This window comes from Pezoporus flaviventris, unplaced genomic scaffold (genome assembly GCF_033815535.1).
Source record: "Pezoporus flaviventris isolate CSIRO_AGI_PZ_B2104156 unplaced genomic scaffold, CSIRO_AGI_Pfla_v1 ptg000064l, whole genome shotgun sequence".
NCBI lineage: Eukaryota > Metazoa > Chordata > Aves > Psittaciformes > Psittacidae > Pezoporus > Pezoporus flaviventris.
The window spans coordinates 153,580-173,039 of record NW_026892612.1 but is presented as its reverse complement, the minus strand read 5'-3'; the positions used below and the strand labels follow the sequence as shown (position 1 = coordinate 173,039).

The following is a 19,460-nucleotide window of genomic DNA, read 5'->3' as shown; positions in this document are numbered from 1 at the left end:
CACTTTACTTTTAATTGAGGATAATGCATGGATGCATATTGCACTTTTTCTACCTGTTTTGCACATAACTTAACCTGACTATCCTCAGGCTAAAAATTCTATCTGTCTCTGCTTGGAAATGGTCGAGGACACTTTAATCACATCTGCAATTAAAATGTAATAAAGCTTACTTCAGTGCTTTTTCTGTGTGCATATGTTGAATCAAGTTCCTGAAAATAACTACAAAAGCATTTAGGTCTCCAAAAAAAAGCTTTATGGATCCTACCCAGCCTCTGTTTATAGCAGCATGGTGGCAAAATAATGTTAAAATATAATGACAATTATATTGACAATTATACTGTTAAAATATAATGACAATATTAGGCATAAATTCTTACTCTTGCTCCACTGAAGTGATTTCTGGATCATTTGAAAGGCAGCTAGTTCTGGGTACAAGGAAAAAGAAGTAGCAGTAAACATTTCTTCTCTGCTTATTTTTTTCTCTTTTTAAATATGACATCAATTTTTTTTGATGTAATAACTAATGAGTAGCTTTGACAGCACAAACACACAAATGCTATTGATAGGAACGTAGTGATCTTACTGCCTGCAATACAAACTAGTTTGAGTAATAATTTTTTTAAGCTATTTCTTTAAGTTGGCAAAGGGAAATGCACTACAGCGACTTCATACATCCAATGATAACAATAATCAGTGATGCCTAATATGAGTATTTAGTTCCCCTTTCATTTGCTATGCTGCAGCCTGCACTCTTTTAAATGAATGGAGTAACAAGAAAGCTTTCTTCTGAGAGTTTTCACCGTCATTACTACAATATATTTGAAAATGTTTGAATAGAAAGGATTGAAGTTGCATTTCAAGGTTGGGTGAGACTCTTTTGTTTAATAAAATATTCAAATGGTATCAGATAAATACTTATCATAGAATCACAGAATAGTTAGGGCTGGAAAAGACCTTAAGATTGTCTAGTTCCAACCCCTCACCATAGGGTCAGGGACTTAATGTGAATTTATTGCTTCTGAGGCAGTCTAACTGCTACAATCAAAAAGCAGCGGTCAGTGTTTTTCGGTATTTGTGGTCATAGAATCATAGAATAATTAGGGTTGGAAAGGACCTTAAGATCATCTAGTTCCACCCCCCCTGCCGTGGGCAGGGACACCTTATGCTAAATCATATCACCCAAGGCCTCGTCCAACCTGGCCTTGAACACTGCCAGGGATGGAGCATTCACAACCTCCCTGGGCAACCTATTCCAGTGCCTCACCACCCGAACAGGAAAGAATTTCCTTCTTATATTCAATCTGAACTTCCCCTGTTTAAGTTTTAACCCGTTACCCCTTGTCCTGACACTACAGTCTCTAATGAAGAATCCCTCTCCAGCATTCCTATAGGCCCTTTTCAGATACTGGAAGGCTGCTATGAGGTTTCCACGCAGCCTTCTCTTCCCCAGGCTGAATAGCCCCAACTTTCTCAGCCTGTCTTCATGCAGGAGGTGCTCCAGTCCCCTGATCATCCTCGTGGCCCTGCTCTGGACTTGTTCCAACACTTCCATGACCTTTTTTATGTTGAGGACACCAGAACTGCACGCAATACTCCAAGTGAGGTCTCATGAGAGCAGAGGGGCAGGATCACCTCCTTTGACCTGCTGGTCATGCTCCTTTTGATGCAGCCCAGGATACGGTTGGCTTTCTGGGCTGCAAGGGCACAATGAAGCCAGCTCATGTTCATTTTCTCATCAACCAACACCCCCAAGTCCTCCTCTGCAGGGCTGCTCTGAATCTCTTCTCTGCCCAACCTGCAGCTGTGCCGGGGATTGCTGTGACCCAGGTGTAGGACCTTGCACTTGGCATGGTAAAGTTCATGAGGTTGGCATCAGCCCACCTCACAAGCGTGTCAAGGTCCCTCTGGATGGCATTCCTTCCCTCCAGCGTATCAACTGAACCACACAGCTTGGTGTCATCGGCAAACTTGCTGAGGGCGCACTCAATCCCACTGTCCATGTCAGCAACAAAGATGTCATTTTAAAAGCTAATCTCAGGAGAACTGGAGGAAAATGTGTATTGCAAAAGGAGAAACTTTAAAAAAAAACACAACAAAGGAGAAGTGGTAAAATGAAAATTCTGAAGTGCACAAGCTAAAGGAAGGAAACTGAAGAGAAACTCAAAAACTCAGAATCATTGGTTACAGTAACTGCAGGGAAAATGTCACACTAGAACCAACAGACACACCTTCTCCAGAATCTTGTGTACAAAACACATGTGAAAAATGCACTGGATACTTTCCAAGCTCTATTCAGTAAGTCAAGGATTGCATTCTTCCAGTTAAGGGTTTCTATGGTACTTCACAGTGTACTGCCTCAGTTTCTTTAAGTCAAAGCACAGAGTTACGAGTTTCTAGTATTTGATCATCAGCTGATACTGATTTATTAAGTGACCATAAAAAATACAGTATTATCAAGTGTTAATTCACTGGCCTATCCAACCAACACTGGAGAGACAGGTAAAGTTGTTTGCCTTAACTGAAAATGAGGTATAATAGCTATCCCTAGCTTAGTAAATTGTGGAAAATAATTTTTAAAAAGCACTACCTCCTAAAAACTTCATGAATCATCTGACATAATGGGTGGACGGTAGAAAATGTTTAATGAACTATTTTAATGGAATAAAAAATTTATTTTAGTTCTCCACATGACTACAGAAACAACAATAGAAATTAGCAAAACTGGTTTTTATAATGTAAGGGTATGATTTTTCCTTACTGAGACCCAACAATACAAATGCAGGCTGCTTGCAGTGAGAGGGGAAGTCAATACACAAGAGTGGCAACTTACAGAGTAACTGGAACTACAAGGTGACTGCTGTACCAAACACATAATGTAAGACTGTATTCAATCTATTCCTGTGAAACAAGTAAATATAATGCCAGCATCCAGCTGAAAGCTATCTTACTTAGCTGTTTCTGAAGCTTCCCTCAGCTCTTCATCCAGTCTGCATGAATTAAAGTTATTGATATAAAGAAACAAAGAAGCAAGCAGAGCGTGAGAGAAGCAGAGCAATAGCAGAGCAAAGAACATAGTACATGCTTCTAAAATAGGCACCCAATATTATGCACTGACCCTAAATCTCTTAAGTACGAAACCTTTTATCCCTGTGCTCAATTCCACCTTTAATTTGTAACTCCTTGTTTAGCTTATTTGGAGGCAGAAACATAAAGACAGCAGGGATAGGAAGAACACCCGGTGGACAGAGCTGAAAGCATTCAGTTGCTCTATCAGATAGCATTAAACTAGCTGCAGCCTGGGTCAAGTCAAGGACATTTACAGTTCAGTAAGTTTTATTTGCAAGGGAGGCTGATCTCAACAGCTTGAAGGGGAAAGTAAGACTCCACATCATTGCAAGTCCTCTCTCATTCAGCTGTTGAGGTTGCCTGCAGGTGAAAGGCTGTCACACAGATTCACTCCACTATGAGCAGCAGCATGGGCTAGAAAGCAAGTTTTACCTCATTCTTCTCTTAATACACCTCTCTTCATCATACCTTACAAGATAAGAGTGGGTGAAAGAAGAGAAAAGATGTACAAGTTTATATGATACAACATGCACATTGTATTACATTTTGGTAGAAACTATCAAATAACCACAAAACCCAAATCCTGATGCAACCCTATGTACTTTCTACAGGTGGGATTCCTCATGACCATAGGCAGTATTTTTGTTCTTGCCAAAGGAGCAATTATGAAGCTAAAGCTGAATATTATTTTGATATAGGGATCTTTCTCAGTTTGCAGCAGAAGTTATCAGCTGAACACTGCTATTCTCCCTGTGGCATGGGAATAAGCACTAGCAGTGCCCTGAATGCAAACACCCACTAAATTTTCATATCACAACATCTTGAAAATGTTTGCCACCAGTGACACACTTGTCACCTTTCAATTTTTTTTTTATTCAGCATAATCATGACCTCATCTGGCTGCTGAAGACATGAAGTAGGCAGTTCCCTAAAATTTCTTAAGCTCTAAATCCTAAAGTTTCTTTGGTACCGGTGCTGTGATCACTTCACCTTTGGTCTGAAAGGTGACTGGACTTACCAAACAGTTTTCAGTTTGCAGAGAAGAAAACAAGTGTGTAATACAGATGTGTGTACTGCTACAGAGAGTGTAACAGTAAAAATTAAGTAAGTAGAAACAACACTGACCTACATTACATACATTAAGGTCTGCATCAAAGAGGACTGTAAGAAATTAAAATGTTAACAGGAATCAAAAGAGGAAAAGAGGCAAGAACGAAGGGAGGGATGGAGAATGGTTAAAATATTCTAGAAGTCTCTTTATCAGGTGATTCCTATGGAAGAGTTAAACTTTTCTGCTACCTTCTTTCTGGATTAGCGAGGAATAGTTTGTTCCGATTTGGATTATGTAGACATAGAGTTGATGGGGGACTCTGAGCCTGAAAGCTTTTCTTCATTTTGCTGACAGTATCATTTGTTCCAGTACAAAATCTTCCTCTTCCCATAAGTGCTGGTTCCCCTAGGAGTATACACTGTGTTTTGTGCTTCCACTACAGTGTTTTCCTGCTTCTGAGTTTGACAGTGGAATTTTTGTGGAACAATACATAAATATTTACAGCAATACCAAGAAGGGGTTTTCTGTTTTTCTACAGACTGTGAAACACTATTATTAGTTTCTGGAAATAGTTTCTATTAGAACAAGTACATGCTTACTGTACATCACTTACTTGACAATACTGTCTGGTATGTGCACGTATTCCATTGGAATCATCTCACGAAGCTCTGCCAATGTGTTGACATACTGTATTTTACTGCTGAACTTAGAACTGAAACATAGAAAAAACATGTTAAGTGACTTTTCTTCAAGTATCTTTTATGATGTATTAAAAAATCCATATAATTAATGTGTTAAATATTTAGGCATTCTGTTATTCATATTTCAATTATAAAGTTCAGCTGATCATGAGCATACCTGAGTTCTAGTAAGGCTAAAATCAATTGTAAAACTTTTGCTGTTCCTTGCTTAGGCTAAATCACAGTATTTAGGACAAAATTATGAATTGCAATGCTTACATACTAGGCAATGTGACTAATTCTACAGTTCGAAGGAGATGTATTAAAATTTTGAGAAGAATGAAATCCCCTACAGCACACTTACATGTAAAAAGAGATGGGAAGCATTCACGTCATGTGGTCATAATGAATTAACATCAACTGATTGTGACAAATTAGCATTTATGTTTGACACTGATTCTCAATCAAATACAATGAAACTGAGAATGAAGACCTTGGGCACACTGTTGGAGACGATCTGGTTCAAGACCATCTTAAAAACCTCAACGTGCACAAGACCATGGGAAGAAATGCCATCCAGAGGGACCTTGACACGCTTGTGAGCTGGGCTGATGTCAGCCTTATGAAGTTCAACCATGCCAAGGGCAAGGTCCTACACCTGGGTGGGAGCAATCCCAGGCACAGCTACAGGCTGGGCAGAGAAGAGATTCAGAGCAGCCCTGCAGAGAGGGACTTGGGGGTGTTGGTCGATGAGAAACTGAACATGAGCTGGCTTCACTGTGCCCTTGCAGCCCAGAAAGCCAACCGTATCCTGGGCTGCATCAAAAGGAGCATGACCAGCAGGTCAAAGGAGGTGATCCTGCCCCTCTGCTCTCATGAGACCTCACTTGGAGTATTGCGTGCAGTTCTGGTGTCCTCAACATAAAAAAGGTCATGGAAGTGTTGGAACAAGTCCAGAGCAGGGCCACGAGGATGATCAGGGGGCTGGAGCACCTCCTGCGTGAAGACAGGCTGAGGAAGTTGGGGCTGTTCAGCCTGGGGAAGAGAAGGCTGCGTGGAGACCTCATAGCAGCCTTCCAGTATCTGAAGGGGGCCTATAAGAATGCTGGGGAGGGACTCTTCACTAGGGACTGTAGTGACAGGACAAGAGGTAATGGGTTAAAACTTAAACGGGTGAAGTTTAGATTGGATATAAGGAAGAAGTTCTTTACTGTGAGGGTGGTGAGGCACTGGAATGGGTTGCCCAGGGAAGCTGTGAATGCTCCATCCCTGGTGGTGTTCAAGGCCAGGCTGGACAGAGCCTTTGGTGACATGGTTTAGTGTGAGGTGTCCCTGCCCACGGCAGGGGGGTTGGAAGTGGATGATCTTAAGGTCCTTTCCAACCCTATTTTATGATTCTATGATTCTATGATATGTATGGTCTTATGAGAAATCCATCTTTTTCATTTGGATCATAAAGCAATTTTCCAAATTCAGCTCTGGTTGTATTTAGTCTTTTAATATCAGTAATAGTGACATGAATGCACATTGACTGTAAAAGTTCTTAAGTATAGGCCATGAAAACCAGAATGTGTTCTTCCTATATACTGCTGATTTGGGGATATGACCAGATCACATGAAGCCTCTGCAATAGCTCTGATCACAAGGTTTCTGCCCCTTGCCTTACCATACCTATTTCTCATACAAGGTAAAGTGAGACAGCTGAAACAGGAACACAGGAAAGTACTGTGTATAGTTACTTAAGCTTATCCATTTTGATTTGTCTCTGTAACAGATTACCTTCACTTCGCTAAGCACACGCACTGGAGCAAGCTTAATGGTCACCTTTTAAGATGCATGAACCACAACTGTCTCATCAAAGCCATGACAGCATACAGATAATTGTTAGCACTTTATAAAAAATGCTGATCATAGTTTGCATCATCCAAACTGCCAACTTGTCAAGCTGCAAACCAATCAGAAACTTCTAAATCAGAAAAAAATTAAAATATTTCAAGGGTAAATTCTTCCACTTGAGGATTCTCCTGTGTCCATTAATTCCAGCACCAGTGTGGTTTCTGAGTAATTGATTCAGGTGTGCTGCCAATGGTGGTAGGTTTTTGAGGTAGAATTGACTAGCACACCCTCAGTGACAAGACTGACCCTTGCCAATCTGTTGTCTTTCAGTTTCTTGGTCCCTACTGTTTTGTCCCACATCTCAGCTGAAATGGAATTAGAATTATGTTGCTCATGTTTAGCTACCTCACTGAAATCTCTGCTTGCCTTGGGACCAGTTAATTTCTTACTTTAAAATTCCCACTGTGCACATCAGTGGTTTGGTGAACTGCTTGGGGCTAGCAAACTAAGCTACAGCCATCAGCCTGCAATCTAATCAGGTTTCCATCTTCTTACATTGCTTGTTACTGAACTGGCTGTCTCTTTTCATGCCTTGTGGAGTTTTTTTACTCAGCTTTCTTAGTGCTCCTCTGTCCTTGGTGAGGGTTCAAATATCTTATGTCATCTTCCACAAGAGTCACATTGGCCGCGTGTCCTGCCCACCTTTTTTTCAACTCCCATTTGCACTTTGCTTTCTTCTTGTACAGACTTACTTGGCTGAAACACAGCGCTTTAACTGGTCTCTAATGCTTTTAGTTTTGTACTGCTGATTTGCTGCGCCAAACGGTTTAGAGTGAACTTTTCTCCTGTTTGGCAATGCAAAATCTCTAGTCACTGCTGCTCAGTATGGTCATTATGAATAAATGACTAATGAACTGAAACAGATGTGGCATATATGATTTTTTTAAATTTTGGCGTCTACCTTTCCTCTGGGAGCAAATAGGATGCCAACAGAAACACCTCAGACACCAAATGCAACTCAGTGAATCCCCATCATTACTGCTGACAATTCCAGGTACTGTTTTCTTGTTACTCTGGTATTTTTAATTGTCACTTTCTACTTGGTATTAAAGACACCATGTCTAAAAGTAGAAGGTTCTTTATGACACTATGCCTGTCGCACTTTGGCAGCAATGGGAGAACTCCTGTGCTTCCAGATCCCAGTGCTACCCTGTCAGGATAGAGCACCCTGCAATAGTCACCTCCAGTCTCCTCATCTGCAGCCTAGGGACAGACCACTCTGAGGTATCTTATTCACTCTATGGTTCCTATAGTTGATGCTGCTTCTCTTGCCCGAAGCAACTCTTTCTCACACCTGTGAGTCTGCTCCTGCCTATTTCAGGATTTCAACTGCATACTTGCTCATCATCTTCAACAACTTCTAAGATCTTCTGGGTCTGTAACATTTCTTTGCTTTTTTACTAATCAAAGCATTGTTCTTGGTGGCATTAAACCTTTCTTTTTCAAGCCAGAACTCCTTTGCATGCAAACAGCTCAGGGTGCTGGCAGTCCTCTTGTATAAGCAGCAACTACCTTTCCAAATGCAGAATTGCAGCTTAGTCTAGTCCAGTAGCCAGGATTTTTTTTTAATGACGTGACCATCATTACATGCAGATCGCTTTTCTACATGTCTTCTAGCTGGGCTTGGAACAAAGACAACTTTAAGGGACTGAATGCCAAGTTCTGCATAAATATAGAGGTTTAATATTTTATATAGTTTGTTTTTAATAGTTTTCAATAGGTTTAATAGTTGCAGACTATAATGCCTGCAACTAGATACTTGTATAAATAACTTTTGGGTTTGCTTTTTTTTTCATTTAAGAAAGTCAACTTCAACTGCCAAAATGCCAACATGAACTGGAAAATGAGTATTCTTCTATGAAGGATTAACAGGCATGTCTGATGATTTAGGGTGCTTCTATATTCTCAGGGACACAGAAAATCACTGGTATATATTACATACCTTATAAAAGGTCGTGTCACAGCCAGAATTGTCCTGATAAACCATGACGGATGAACAATTATAAATGATTTCAAATTCTTCCGTAACCTAAGTAAAAAATAATTTTTTTAAAAAATCCATACAAAATACAGGAAGATCATATACAGTGAACACAGTCCTAGAAATGAGTAACAGAAATTGACAGCATTTACAATAATGCCGATCAGAAAGGAAAATACTACTCACCGTCGATCAATCATCTGGTAACATCTTTTCATCCAGCCCAGTCCAGGCATCCTGCTTCTTGGTGTTGCTCCATTCAAGTAGACAATCATATAGTCTTCAGCCACCATAAGCTCTAAAGTACTGATTACGTAGCTGATGAAAGTACAGGAATAAGTGAGCATATATTATACATTACCCATTTAAGCCCCAACTAAATCAGTCTGCTATGACTAAGTTAAGGCAGACTAAAAGCAGTTTATGACAAGATAGCATTTACTTTTCTTTTAAACCAATGCAAACATTTAGCACTGGTCACCATGCTACCTGTAGACGTATAACTAGAAAACCACAACCTTATCTGCATCTTCAGAAATCTGGAGTTTCCTTACACAGGTGGAGTTTCATAGTAAGTTTTCAAATCTCACAGGTGACTTTGCTTTTTCTTAATAGGGCATTAAATCGTGAGAGATTTAAGGAAAGGGAGAGTGTGGCAGGACTATGCAAAGTTCCATGAACTTCTGAAATTAATTGCTGAGAAACTTCACTATTACCCATAGAACCATAGAACCCTGAAATGGTTTGGGTTGGAAGGGACCTTAAAGATCATCTACTTGCAATCCCCTGCCACAGGCAGGGACATCTTCCACTAGACCAGGTTGCTCCAAGCCTCATCCAACCCGGCCTTGAACACTTCCAGGGATGGGGCAGCCACAACTTCTCTGGGCAACCTGTGCCAGTGCCTCACCACCCCCACAGTAAAGAGCGTAACAACAACAATAATAAAAATATGTTTGTTCAGTGAAAAAATACGGGTGAGGAGAAGATACTTGTTTATGATTCCTGTGATCCACACGCTAGTGCTACTGAGACTCTGAGTGACAACTACAAATACTTTGAATCTCAAGGCTAATAAAACTTGTCCATCAACCTGCCTTCTGATGTGACAGAGCACTCACTCCATGACCACTTCATTTTGTGAGCAAAACACTCCAAACGCTCATTAAACTCCCCAGGCCAGCAACAATAATTCATATAGAACAGTGCTCTTGACTCTCCTAAAACAGCACAGTACTTAGTCAAATGAAAGGGTAGTTTTAAATTCTTGTCCGGGACTACATATGCAGATGCTCCACTCAGTAGTCCAAACCCCATTTAGGAGTTGTTATCACAGGTATGGTCAAATTGTTCTCTGTCCTATCCAATCCCAAGAAGGCAAGTCTATGCAAAAACTACAGTGAAAAATCAGGGGTCACACCTTAAAAACCTGAATGCTGGAGTGTGCTTAATAAAAAAGGTAGTTCTATTCCCTAAGCATAATGGCCCCTTTCACAGGTGTATGGGAATGACTCATAGTCTAATCTGACACTTAAATTCCTTAAATGCAGTTTCTTTAAAAGAAGGCTCAGGGGAGACCAGTACCTAAAGGGGGACTACAGGTAATCTGGAGAGGGGCTTTTTACAAGGGTATGGAGGGGCAAGACAAGGTGCAATGGCTTTAAATGGAAAAAGGGAAGATTTAGGTAAGATATTAGGATGGAGTTCTTCCCTGTGAGGGTGGTGAGGCATTGGAACAGACTGGCCAGAGAAGCTGAGGCTGCTCCATCCCTGGAAGTGTTCAAGGCCAGGCTGGACAAGGCTTAGAGAAACCTGGTGTAGTGGAAGATGTCTCTGCCCATGGCAGGGGGGCTGGAGATGATCTTAAGGTCCCTTCCAACCCAAACCATTCTATGGTTCTGCAATTCGGTGAATAGTAGGAAATCTGTTTCTCACCAACAAGAGTGATACTTTACCTGTACGTAAAGCAGGCAGACATTAACTGGCTAGTTCCATGCATTTGATAAACCCCTATCTAAATAACTACTCAATTCTTCTCACTGCTCTCTTTCTCACCCTGCAGTTGTGCATTCGCTGCCTTTGCATGCACTTGTAAAAGCTCATGTCTAATGGTGAAATATCAAAGTGGGGGATGTATGGCCGTCTTGATGGAAAAAGCCTGATTTAGCTGAACCTACTGATTATTTGACAGATTATGAAATTAGCCCTTCCACATAACATCTAGTGCTTTAAAGACATTTAGACATTGAAACATACAGAAAAGTGTGTATAAGTATTTCTCAAAACACTACAAGACTTTCAGTTATAGAAACAGTCTGAAAATATCTATGTTTGGCCTAGGTGCAAAGGGACCTTCAAATAGTATGAACAATCAATTGTAGTAAGAACAATCATGCCTACTGTTCATCAAGTATAAGAGGAGTATTACAAAACAAAATATCTCTGCTATTTTTTTAGTGAGATCTCACTTATCTCACACACTTTCATTCAGCAGCTCTTATTCACTGTGGGATGAATCATATCATCTTCCATTTTAGGCACGCTGAGCTCTCTTGCAAACCTTACCTAACTGGTAATTTTCTATTATTTGGCAATGAGGTGACTTCTTCATTATTTGAAAAGATGGACAGACTTTTTGTTATTTACTAGAACAATTAACTCACTCTGAAAGCAAAAAGTGCTGTGTTTGATTTTCAAAGTACAGTCTTTCAGGTTGCAATTCGTTTAAAAATATTTAAATCTCTAGACTGTATCAGGCAGCCACAAATGAAACAGCAGAATGTTCTGAGTAGTTCTGCATCATCTGCAAGTGCTGTAGAAGACGCTGTCTTAACAGTTTTGTCTCAAACCTAACTTTTCAAAGACAGTTTTATAGGATTAGGAAGGTAACAAACAGGAACAAGGTAACTGGAAATGCAGGGAAACCAGAAGGGAAAGTAAATGCAAAACTGAGGAACAATTGAAAACAGTTGTTAATCAGAAACTAGAGGTGTCATATATACTGCAAGTGCATGATTATCTCTTGGAAATATGCTGTATAAAAATTGGGAAGAGATTTAATGATTTGCAGGTTCCTCCAGACCCCTATATAATTCAATAGTAAAAAATTCTCAAATATTTAAGTATCTAAGTTGTTAGGTATGTTGTGAACTGTCGCACTCCCTCTATTTCAATGCAATTCACTGACCTACAACTGAAAGAAAGGGGTGATCTGGCTTTCCCTTTTCCTTGTCTTACAGAGAACTAACACTCTATAAACCTTAACATAAGCTGAAGGTTCACACCCAACCTGAACTCTCTCTTACACTGCTACACCAGAAAAAGACAGTAAGTTATGAAGTTGTCTTTGGCAATGTCCTCAAGTGATGTGGAAAAGTCTCTTAAGACTTGAAAAAGCTCTCTCTGCAAAGTCCATTTACCGTTTGCTTTACCTATCGACAAGGGTCTTGGGTGAAGTCAAAGAAAACCATTAAATGTTAGCCACAGTTACTCTCAGCTTCAGCTTTGTTCCTAGCTATAAAGTCAAAGCCACTGTAGCAACTCCTCCCCTCTGAATCACTGGGTACTGTGTAAATCAATTACTGTGGATGATGCTGGGCTCTTAAAGCCTTTACCAGACAAACACTGGCAGGTGGTCTGACTTGGAACTAAAGCACTCTCATTTTTCATACATAGACGCAATGTTGAAGGCATTGACTGTAACCATGCACCTTCAAGAAGTGGAGTTTTAAGGAGACTGGGCCTGTGCTCTTGGTGAGCTGCAAATGGTGAAAGCTAGGCCTCTGCTGGCTTTAGAAATGACTTACTGGATTTTAGCATAGAAAATGCTGGAAGGATTGATTTTTTAACAGCTGTAAGTACAAATAGCTGGAGGCACTTCAGGGGAGTACTGCCTACACAATTTCTGGCTGTCAAAACAAGTTGCTATTAGCAGTAATTTTGCTGTCATAAATTTGGGTTCATGTGGCCAAATCCGTGTACCACTCAACTGGCCTCTGACACTTTTAGCTGAAGCAGAAGCAGCTGGAGTCAGGAAAAATACTTAAGAGCTGTTTGTGTCAGCAACTGTAATTTATTCTGTATTTTTGAAACTACCGTCACAAAATGGTCCTGTGACTCCTAAAGACAGCTACAACATATATTAAAAATATTATATACAGTGATAATGTATATATATGATAATATATAATAAACAGTGAAAAACAGTTTGGTGGCCTAAGAACCTGCTGACTATTATAAAGGGCTGGAAATCACTAGTGAAACAGTGCAATGATTGTAGGCCTAAGAAGCTGAAGATACTGCACATTCCTTGACATCTAGGGAGATACTGCAGTCAGATTTGGTCCTGACACATATGCCTTTATTTGGGATGGTGAGTAAGAAAAGAATACTAAAATAATACTCTATTGAACAGTTAATCTAAAACTATTATTCTTGTCATTCAGATGACTCCCCTTCCAATGGTCAAAATTACCTCTTAATTAAAGACAGGTTATCTCTCACTACATAATTATGAGTACTACCTCAAAAGACTCTGTGCCATTGCCCACATATCACTCACAGGAAAAGATTTTCCATGACATAGTTGTAATCAGTTCGACTGCTGTCTGGCAAGAAGCATGCTGCAAACACAATGATAGCATTCAGACCATCACCATAGTATCCTGTGGAAAAAAAAAGGAAAAGGCATTTTTGTCTTTGTTAAAGGCTCTTAACAAGATAAATGTGAAAAGAAATCTCGAAGTTCTGGAATAGAGCTACTATGTCTACTACTGAAGAAGACAAAAAATGTATGAAATATCATCAAGTGATAAGCAAGCAGAATACTGTTATGTTGAATTCCTGAAAAACACACTTAGAACAAGTATCAGTAAACTTTTTACAGAGACCAGCAAAAAAGCCTTGTAAGTAATACAATCTTATCTGAACTCCTGGTTCATTGCATCTCTGGGGCAATCATGAGCTGAATGCTCACCTTAGAGTGAGGAACAAGGGGCTAAGGAAAATATCGTACATTTGTTACGCTGCATCTTCTGAATGACGTTTCTTAAAGTCTCACAATCCAATACCAGTTGGCTTGCCCAGCTGCAATGATCTCAGGATATTACAGTTATGACTGCACTCCACTATATCTTAAAAGCTCCTGGGGATCAGTTAAATAACTTGCTGCAAGTTCAGTGTAAAATACTTTTTCACCTTGGACACTCCAGTTGTCCAATACTGGCAATCACTGGACTGCACCACTGCTTAATGATGGCTGTAAACCCTCAAAGCTGCAGCACTTCTGTTCTGGGGTCCAGGGCAGTTGCTTGTTACCCCAAAATAATTTTTCTTTTTTTTTTTTTTTTTAATGATGGATTAATGCTGGCTGATCTTCTCCACAATCCTTTGCAGCTGTTACAGATCTCTGTATTATTAATAATAAATACAACTGCATAATAATAAATAGAATCACAGAACAGTTAGGGTTGGAAAGGACCTTAAGATCATCAAGTTCCAACCGCCCTGCCATGGGCAGGGACACCTCACACTAAACCATGTCACCCAAGGCTCTGTCCAACCTGGCCTTGAACATCTCCAGGGCTGAAGCATTCACAACTTCCCTGGGCAACCCATTCCTGGGCCTCACCACCCTTAAATAAATAAAACTGCATTTCAGTTTTGTTTAATATATACATACAATCAGGAGACAATTTATAAAGATGCTGTAGAAATGGTTGTAGGTAGATAGCACTAATGCCATACAGAGATAGAAGCTGGATGTACTTAGAGAATGTACTGAAAACCTTTCAAAAGAGGCTATGAGAAACTACGAGTGACAGATCACAATGTTTGTGAAGGAAACCCTGAGTCTCCCTCAAAGATGGAAACACATTCCTGACAAAATAAAGGATAACACTGGCACTTATGCAACATTTTCATGAGGAGATTTTAAGACTTACAGTGCTTTTTGGATACTAGACAGCAGTATCCAACCCTCAAATGCTCTTGCATTGTGGCCAGACAAGCAAAGCAAAATTCTGTGTGGAAAGAAGCAGATAACACACAATCTACAAGTGCCAATCAGGGAAGAGTGAGAGAGGTGTTTTTTTCTCAGCTAGCTGAAACAAGGAGATGATGTTTATGTCAAGGAAGTAATTTCTTACATGGCTTTGTAGAGATCTTCGAAGAATCTAGTATGTCTGACAAAATGAGTGCTTCAAGGCGCTTGCCCATGAGGCCTTCCATGCCAAGGAGAACCACAGCTGATTAATCTGAACCCTATCACCAGTCATAAGGACATGCATACAAGCGCATTCCATTTAGGGCTCTCAGCTGTTCCTTAAAGACAGAAAAACACTACTGCTTCCTGACTTACAAAGGGGAGCAAAAGAAGGGTAAGATTCTCAAAAGAAAAATGTACATGTCAGAAGCAAGCCTCCTGCCTCGAGCCATATTGTTTCAAATCAAGTCTTGGCAAAGCAACCTGCTTAAGTTGTTATGTTGGATTTATTTATTTCTGAGTTCAATTTGGTAGGTATATTGCATTGGATAAGATAATAATATATACTGTTGTTGGTAACACCAACATCGAGTCGAGAATGCTAGCTAGCCTACACCTCATCCACTGAAGAATCATTTGGACACTGCAGGAAGCCTTCTGTCCTTAGTCTTAAGTCCACTGTTCTATGAACTTGGCATTGCCTGTCTTCCTGGCATTGTGAAGTAGCTTTTTTAATGTCTTCAAGATGCCAAAGGCCAGCTAGTTTATAACTGGGCTTCCAGAGCCAGAGAAGCCACTAGCCACTATAATGGTAGCCCAGCATATGCCTGCTGTCTTCTCCAGTTCCACAATGCAGTGTTTCTCTCCATCCTGTTGGAGGACACAGGTGGGCAGGAGAGCTAAGCCAAAGGGCAGTGTGGATATCCCACTTTAATCCATGTGACACAGTGTGTATGTCATAGCTCCAGCTCATGTTAGGATCCATGAACATCATATCTACAGATACACATACAGTTGATTGACTTCGTTGTCCTAGTGAAGATGTCAAGATCAAATTCAAAGAGCAGCATTGCACTGTCTAGCAAGGATGTACACAGGTAGGCAGAAGAAAGTCCAGTCCTGCTGCCAGCATCCTCAACTTTTAAGACAGGAAAGAGTATAACAGTCTTTTCAAAAGAACTCCACTTCCCACACTCATCCTTAATACTACTAGCTGTTACGTTTCTGTTTTCTCAACAGACATACGTACTTTCAAAGAGACAGTACTCATTTCACCTATCTCATCCTAGACCAGCTCAGCTAAATTATGCAACAAAGCAGTATTTTTCACCCCTCAGCTTTACAAATAGGGAGGAGATCTCCTCCCTTGCATTAGTTTAAAAAACCTTGTAAGACTTTCAGGACAATTTATATCATGCCACATAAAGCAATCTGTCCAGCTGGCTCAAGATTTTGGCAGCAAGAGCACATCGTGGCAGGTGTGTTCACTAAATTACACAGCACAGTTTGCAGTTCATGTAAAGCAAAATGATTATGCGCAGATGCCACCTAACAACACACAGAAGAAAAACCCACAGATAAATCTAAGCCACTTTTTCTTATGTATGCTCAGAGACAAGGAATGTTCACCCAAGGGAGAAGTGCTTTTTAATTCATCACTAGATGCCAGAAAAAGCCATTTGCCCAAATCCGCAGTCAGCCTATGCAACGAGACAGATCCCTAAGAAATTTATCTGTTAACATATATGGAAGGCAATCTCACACTTAGACTGCCAATTCTCCTCTCTTTTTTCCTATTTTGTGGCTACAATCTAGATTCTGCATTTGGTGTTCTCTATCATTTGGCAGGGAGGAATGTTCAGTAGATCACTGAATCATCAAGACATGCTTGGCCTGATTTCCAATTGACTAATTTTAACCAGAATCTGTTCTTAATCTTGAGATTAAAGGAAATTTTCCTGGCTTCCTAAAGCACTCCAAAGACACTAAAGTATTGCCATCACATGGAATATCATATCATAGAATCATAGAATCATAGAATAGTTAGGGTTGGAAAAGACCCTAAGATCATCCACTTCCAACCCCCCTGCCATGGGCAGGGACACCTCACGCTAAGTCATATCACCCAAGGCCTCGTCCAACCTGGTCTTGAACACTGCCAGGGATGGAGCATTCACAACCTCCCTGGACAACCCATTCCAATGCCTCACCACTCTAACAGGAATTTCCTCCTTATACCCAGTCTAAACTTCACCTGTTTAAGTTTTAACCCATTACCCCTTGTCCTGACACTACAGTCTCTAATGAAGAGTCCCTCCCCAGCATCCCTGGAGGCCCCTTTCAGATACTGGAAGGCTGCTATGAGGTCTCCATGCAGCCTTCTCTTCCCCAGGCTGAACAGCCCCAACTTCCTCAGCCTGTCTTCATACAGGAGGTGCTCCAGCCCCCTGATCATCCTCATGGCCCTGCTCTGGACTTGTTCCAACACTTCCATGTCCTTTTTATGTTGAGGACACCAGAACTGCACGCAATACTCCAAGTGAGGTCTCATGAGAGCAGAGTGAAGGGGCAGGATCACCTCCTTTGACCTGCTGGTCACGCTCCTTTTGATGCAGCCCAGGATATGGTTGGCTTTCTGGGCTGCAAGCACACACTGAAGCTGGCTCACGTTCAGTTTCTCATTGACCAACACCCCCAAGTCCCTCTCTGCAGGGTTGCTCTGAATCTCTTCTCTGCCCAGCCTGTAGCTGTGCCTGGGATTGCTCCCACCCAGGTGTAGGACCTTGCGCTTGGCATGGTTGAACTTCATAAGGCTGACATCAGCCCAGCTCACAAGCGTGTCAAGGTCCCTCTGGATGGCATTCCTTCCCTCCAGCGTATCAACCAAACCACACAGCTTGGTGTCATCGGCAAACTTGCTGAGGGCGCACTCAATCCCACTGTCCACGTCAGCGACAAAGATGTTGAACAAGACCGGTCCCAACACCGATCCCTGAGGGACACCACTCATTACTGGTCTCCAGCTGGACATTGAGCCATTGACCACAACTCTGTGTGCGGCCATCCAGCCAGTTCTTTATTCACTGAGTGGTCCATCCATCAAATAGATGTCTCTCCAATTTAGAGACAAGGATCTCATGTGGGACGCTTTACACAAGTCCAGGTAGATGACATCAACTGCTCTACCCCTGTCCATCAGTTCTGTAGCCCCATCATAGAAGGCCACCAAATTGGTCAGGCAGGATTTCCTCTTAGTGAAGCCATGCTGGCTGTCACCAAGCACCTTGTTGATTTTCATGTGCCTTAGCATGCCCTCCAGGAGAATCTGCTCCCAGATTTTGCCAGGCACAGAGGTGAGACTGACTGGTCTGTAATTCCCTGGGTCATCCATTTTCCCCTTCTTGAAAATGGGGGTTATATTTCCCTTTTTCCATGATCCATGCATCAAGATTATTTTGTTTCCTCATCCTCAGTCTCTCACTTCATAAACACAGCATTTAATCCAGTCCTTAACCTGCCTTCATATGGCTAGACTTCAAGCAAAATTTTCAACTTAGTCAGTGGTGTAAATTATTATATTTCACACCATTTCTTTTACAATGGCTAAGTTACTGACCAGTAACTAAGTTGTTACTGATGCATTCAAAACGTAAGCAAATGTAATGTTCTTTATCTTAGAGTGATCAAACAATGTCAGCCATGTAAAATTTGAATCCTGATTATTTCACACTGATAGCTGAGCTCAATGACCTTGACTCCCATCCCTAGACTGTGCATTATTACGTACTTCATAGTTGCCGTCAGAGTTGTCTGCCACTGGAAGTAGTCCCTACTCAACAGTAAAGCTCAAGCAGTGCTCAATTAAGAGCTACTTCTCCATTCACTAAAATGGATTGGTATTTATTTTTCATAAAAGCTAGTAGAACTGTATACATCAGCATCTAGTAGAACTGTACATGACAGTTTTCACCACAAATATACCTACTAGATTACAGCATACAAAAACATATAAATAAACACCATTAGCAAGGCCTCAAAATATTTTATGTTTGTTTCCTAAATTATGCCATCTGTGTCTGTTTGCTAAACTGTGTCTGAGGTGTCATCACATTCATAAATCTTAGTTGGTGCTGTTACAATGGGAAAATGCTTGGAGGTTTAAATGTCTTTATTAATTCAGACTATACCTTCTGCACACTGGCCACTGTGAACATATGTAGGCTAGCATTTAGCTGCTTTTAATGTAAATGCGTGATTTTGAGGACCACATCCTCAGGTAATACGATTAACCACAATTTATTTATGTCACTTTTATCGGATAGAGATTCCACACTGAAAATGTACTGAAAACACTCATTTACCTTTAAATGATGTTATAGATCAGCAACACTGTAACAGAAGCATCCTCATATAAACTCATAAATCTTACCTCTTGAGATGCTAAATTACTTGCCTCAGTTTTTGCAGGAATAGAGCAATTCATGCTTACTTAATACCTTACTTAACAGGTGGCAAGCAGTGTCCCCCAAACATATAGAATCCAAATATAATCTAAACCTGAGACACCAAGGAAAAGGCGCTTAGCAGCAGTTAGAAAGACTTGTTTCATATTCTTCCTTCAACAGCTGTAGTAATATTTAACCATTTGAATTCATTTATACAGAAGTGTGCTAGTAACACTAGAACTTCAAATTCTCTGAGGAGGTTAGGAAGCAGATGAGCAAAGAAGGCTATATAGCAAGCACATGAGGTAATTCTCCTACTTTAAATGTTTGATATGCTGGTTGAAAACCATTAACAAAT

General features: G+C 40.7%; 1 protein-coding gene across 8 annotated transcripts in view; it reads right to left on the bottom strand.

The window, feature by feature from the left end:
• Window positions 1–19,460, bottom strand: part of PRUNE2 (prune homolog 2 with BCH domain) — a 144,285-nt gene that overhangs the window by 12,508 nt on the left and 112,317 nt on the right. For 3 of the 8 annotated variants that reach the window (XM_061470753.1, XM_061470757.1, XM_061470758.1), the window contains exons 13-16: window positions 13,236–13,338; window positions 8,861–8,992; window positions 8,636–8,722; window positions 4,731–4,829 (exon numbers count right to left, since the gene is read on the bottom strand). In XM_061470753.1, coding sequence (XP_061326737.1) covers window positions 4,731–4,829; window positions 8,636–8,722; window positions 8,861–8,992; window positions 13,236–13,338 — 421 coding nt within the window. Of the gene's footprint in view, window positions 1–377; window positions 426–2,948; window positions 2,988–3,498; window positions 3,535–4,730; window positions 4,830–8,635; window positions 8,723–8,860; window positions 8,993–13,235; window positions 13,339–19,460 lie in introns of all 8 variants that reach the window. The other 5 variants (XM_061470752.1, XM_061470759.1, XM_061470755.1 and 2 more) reach the window with 4 other exon arrangements.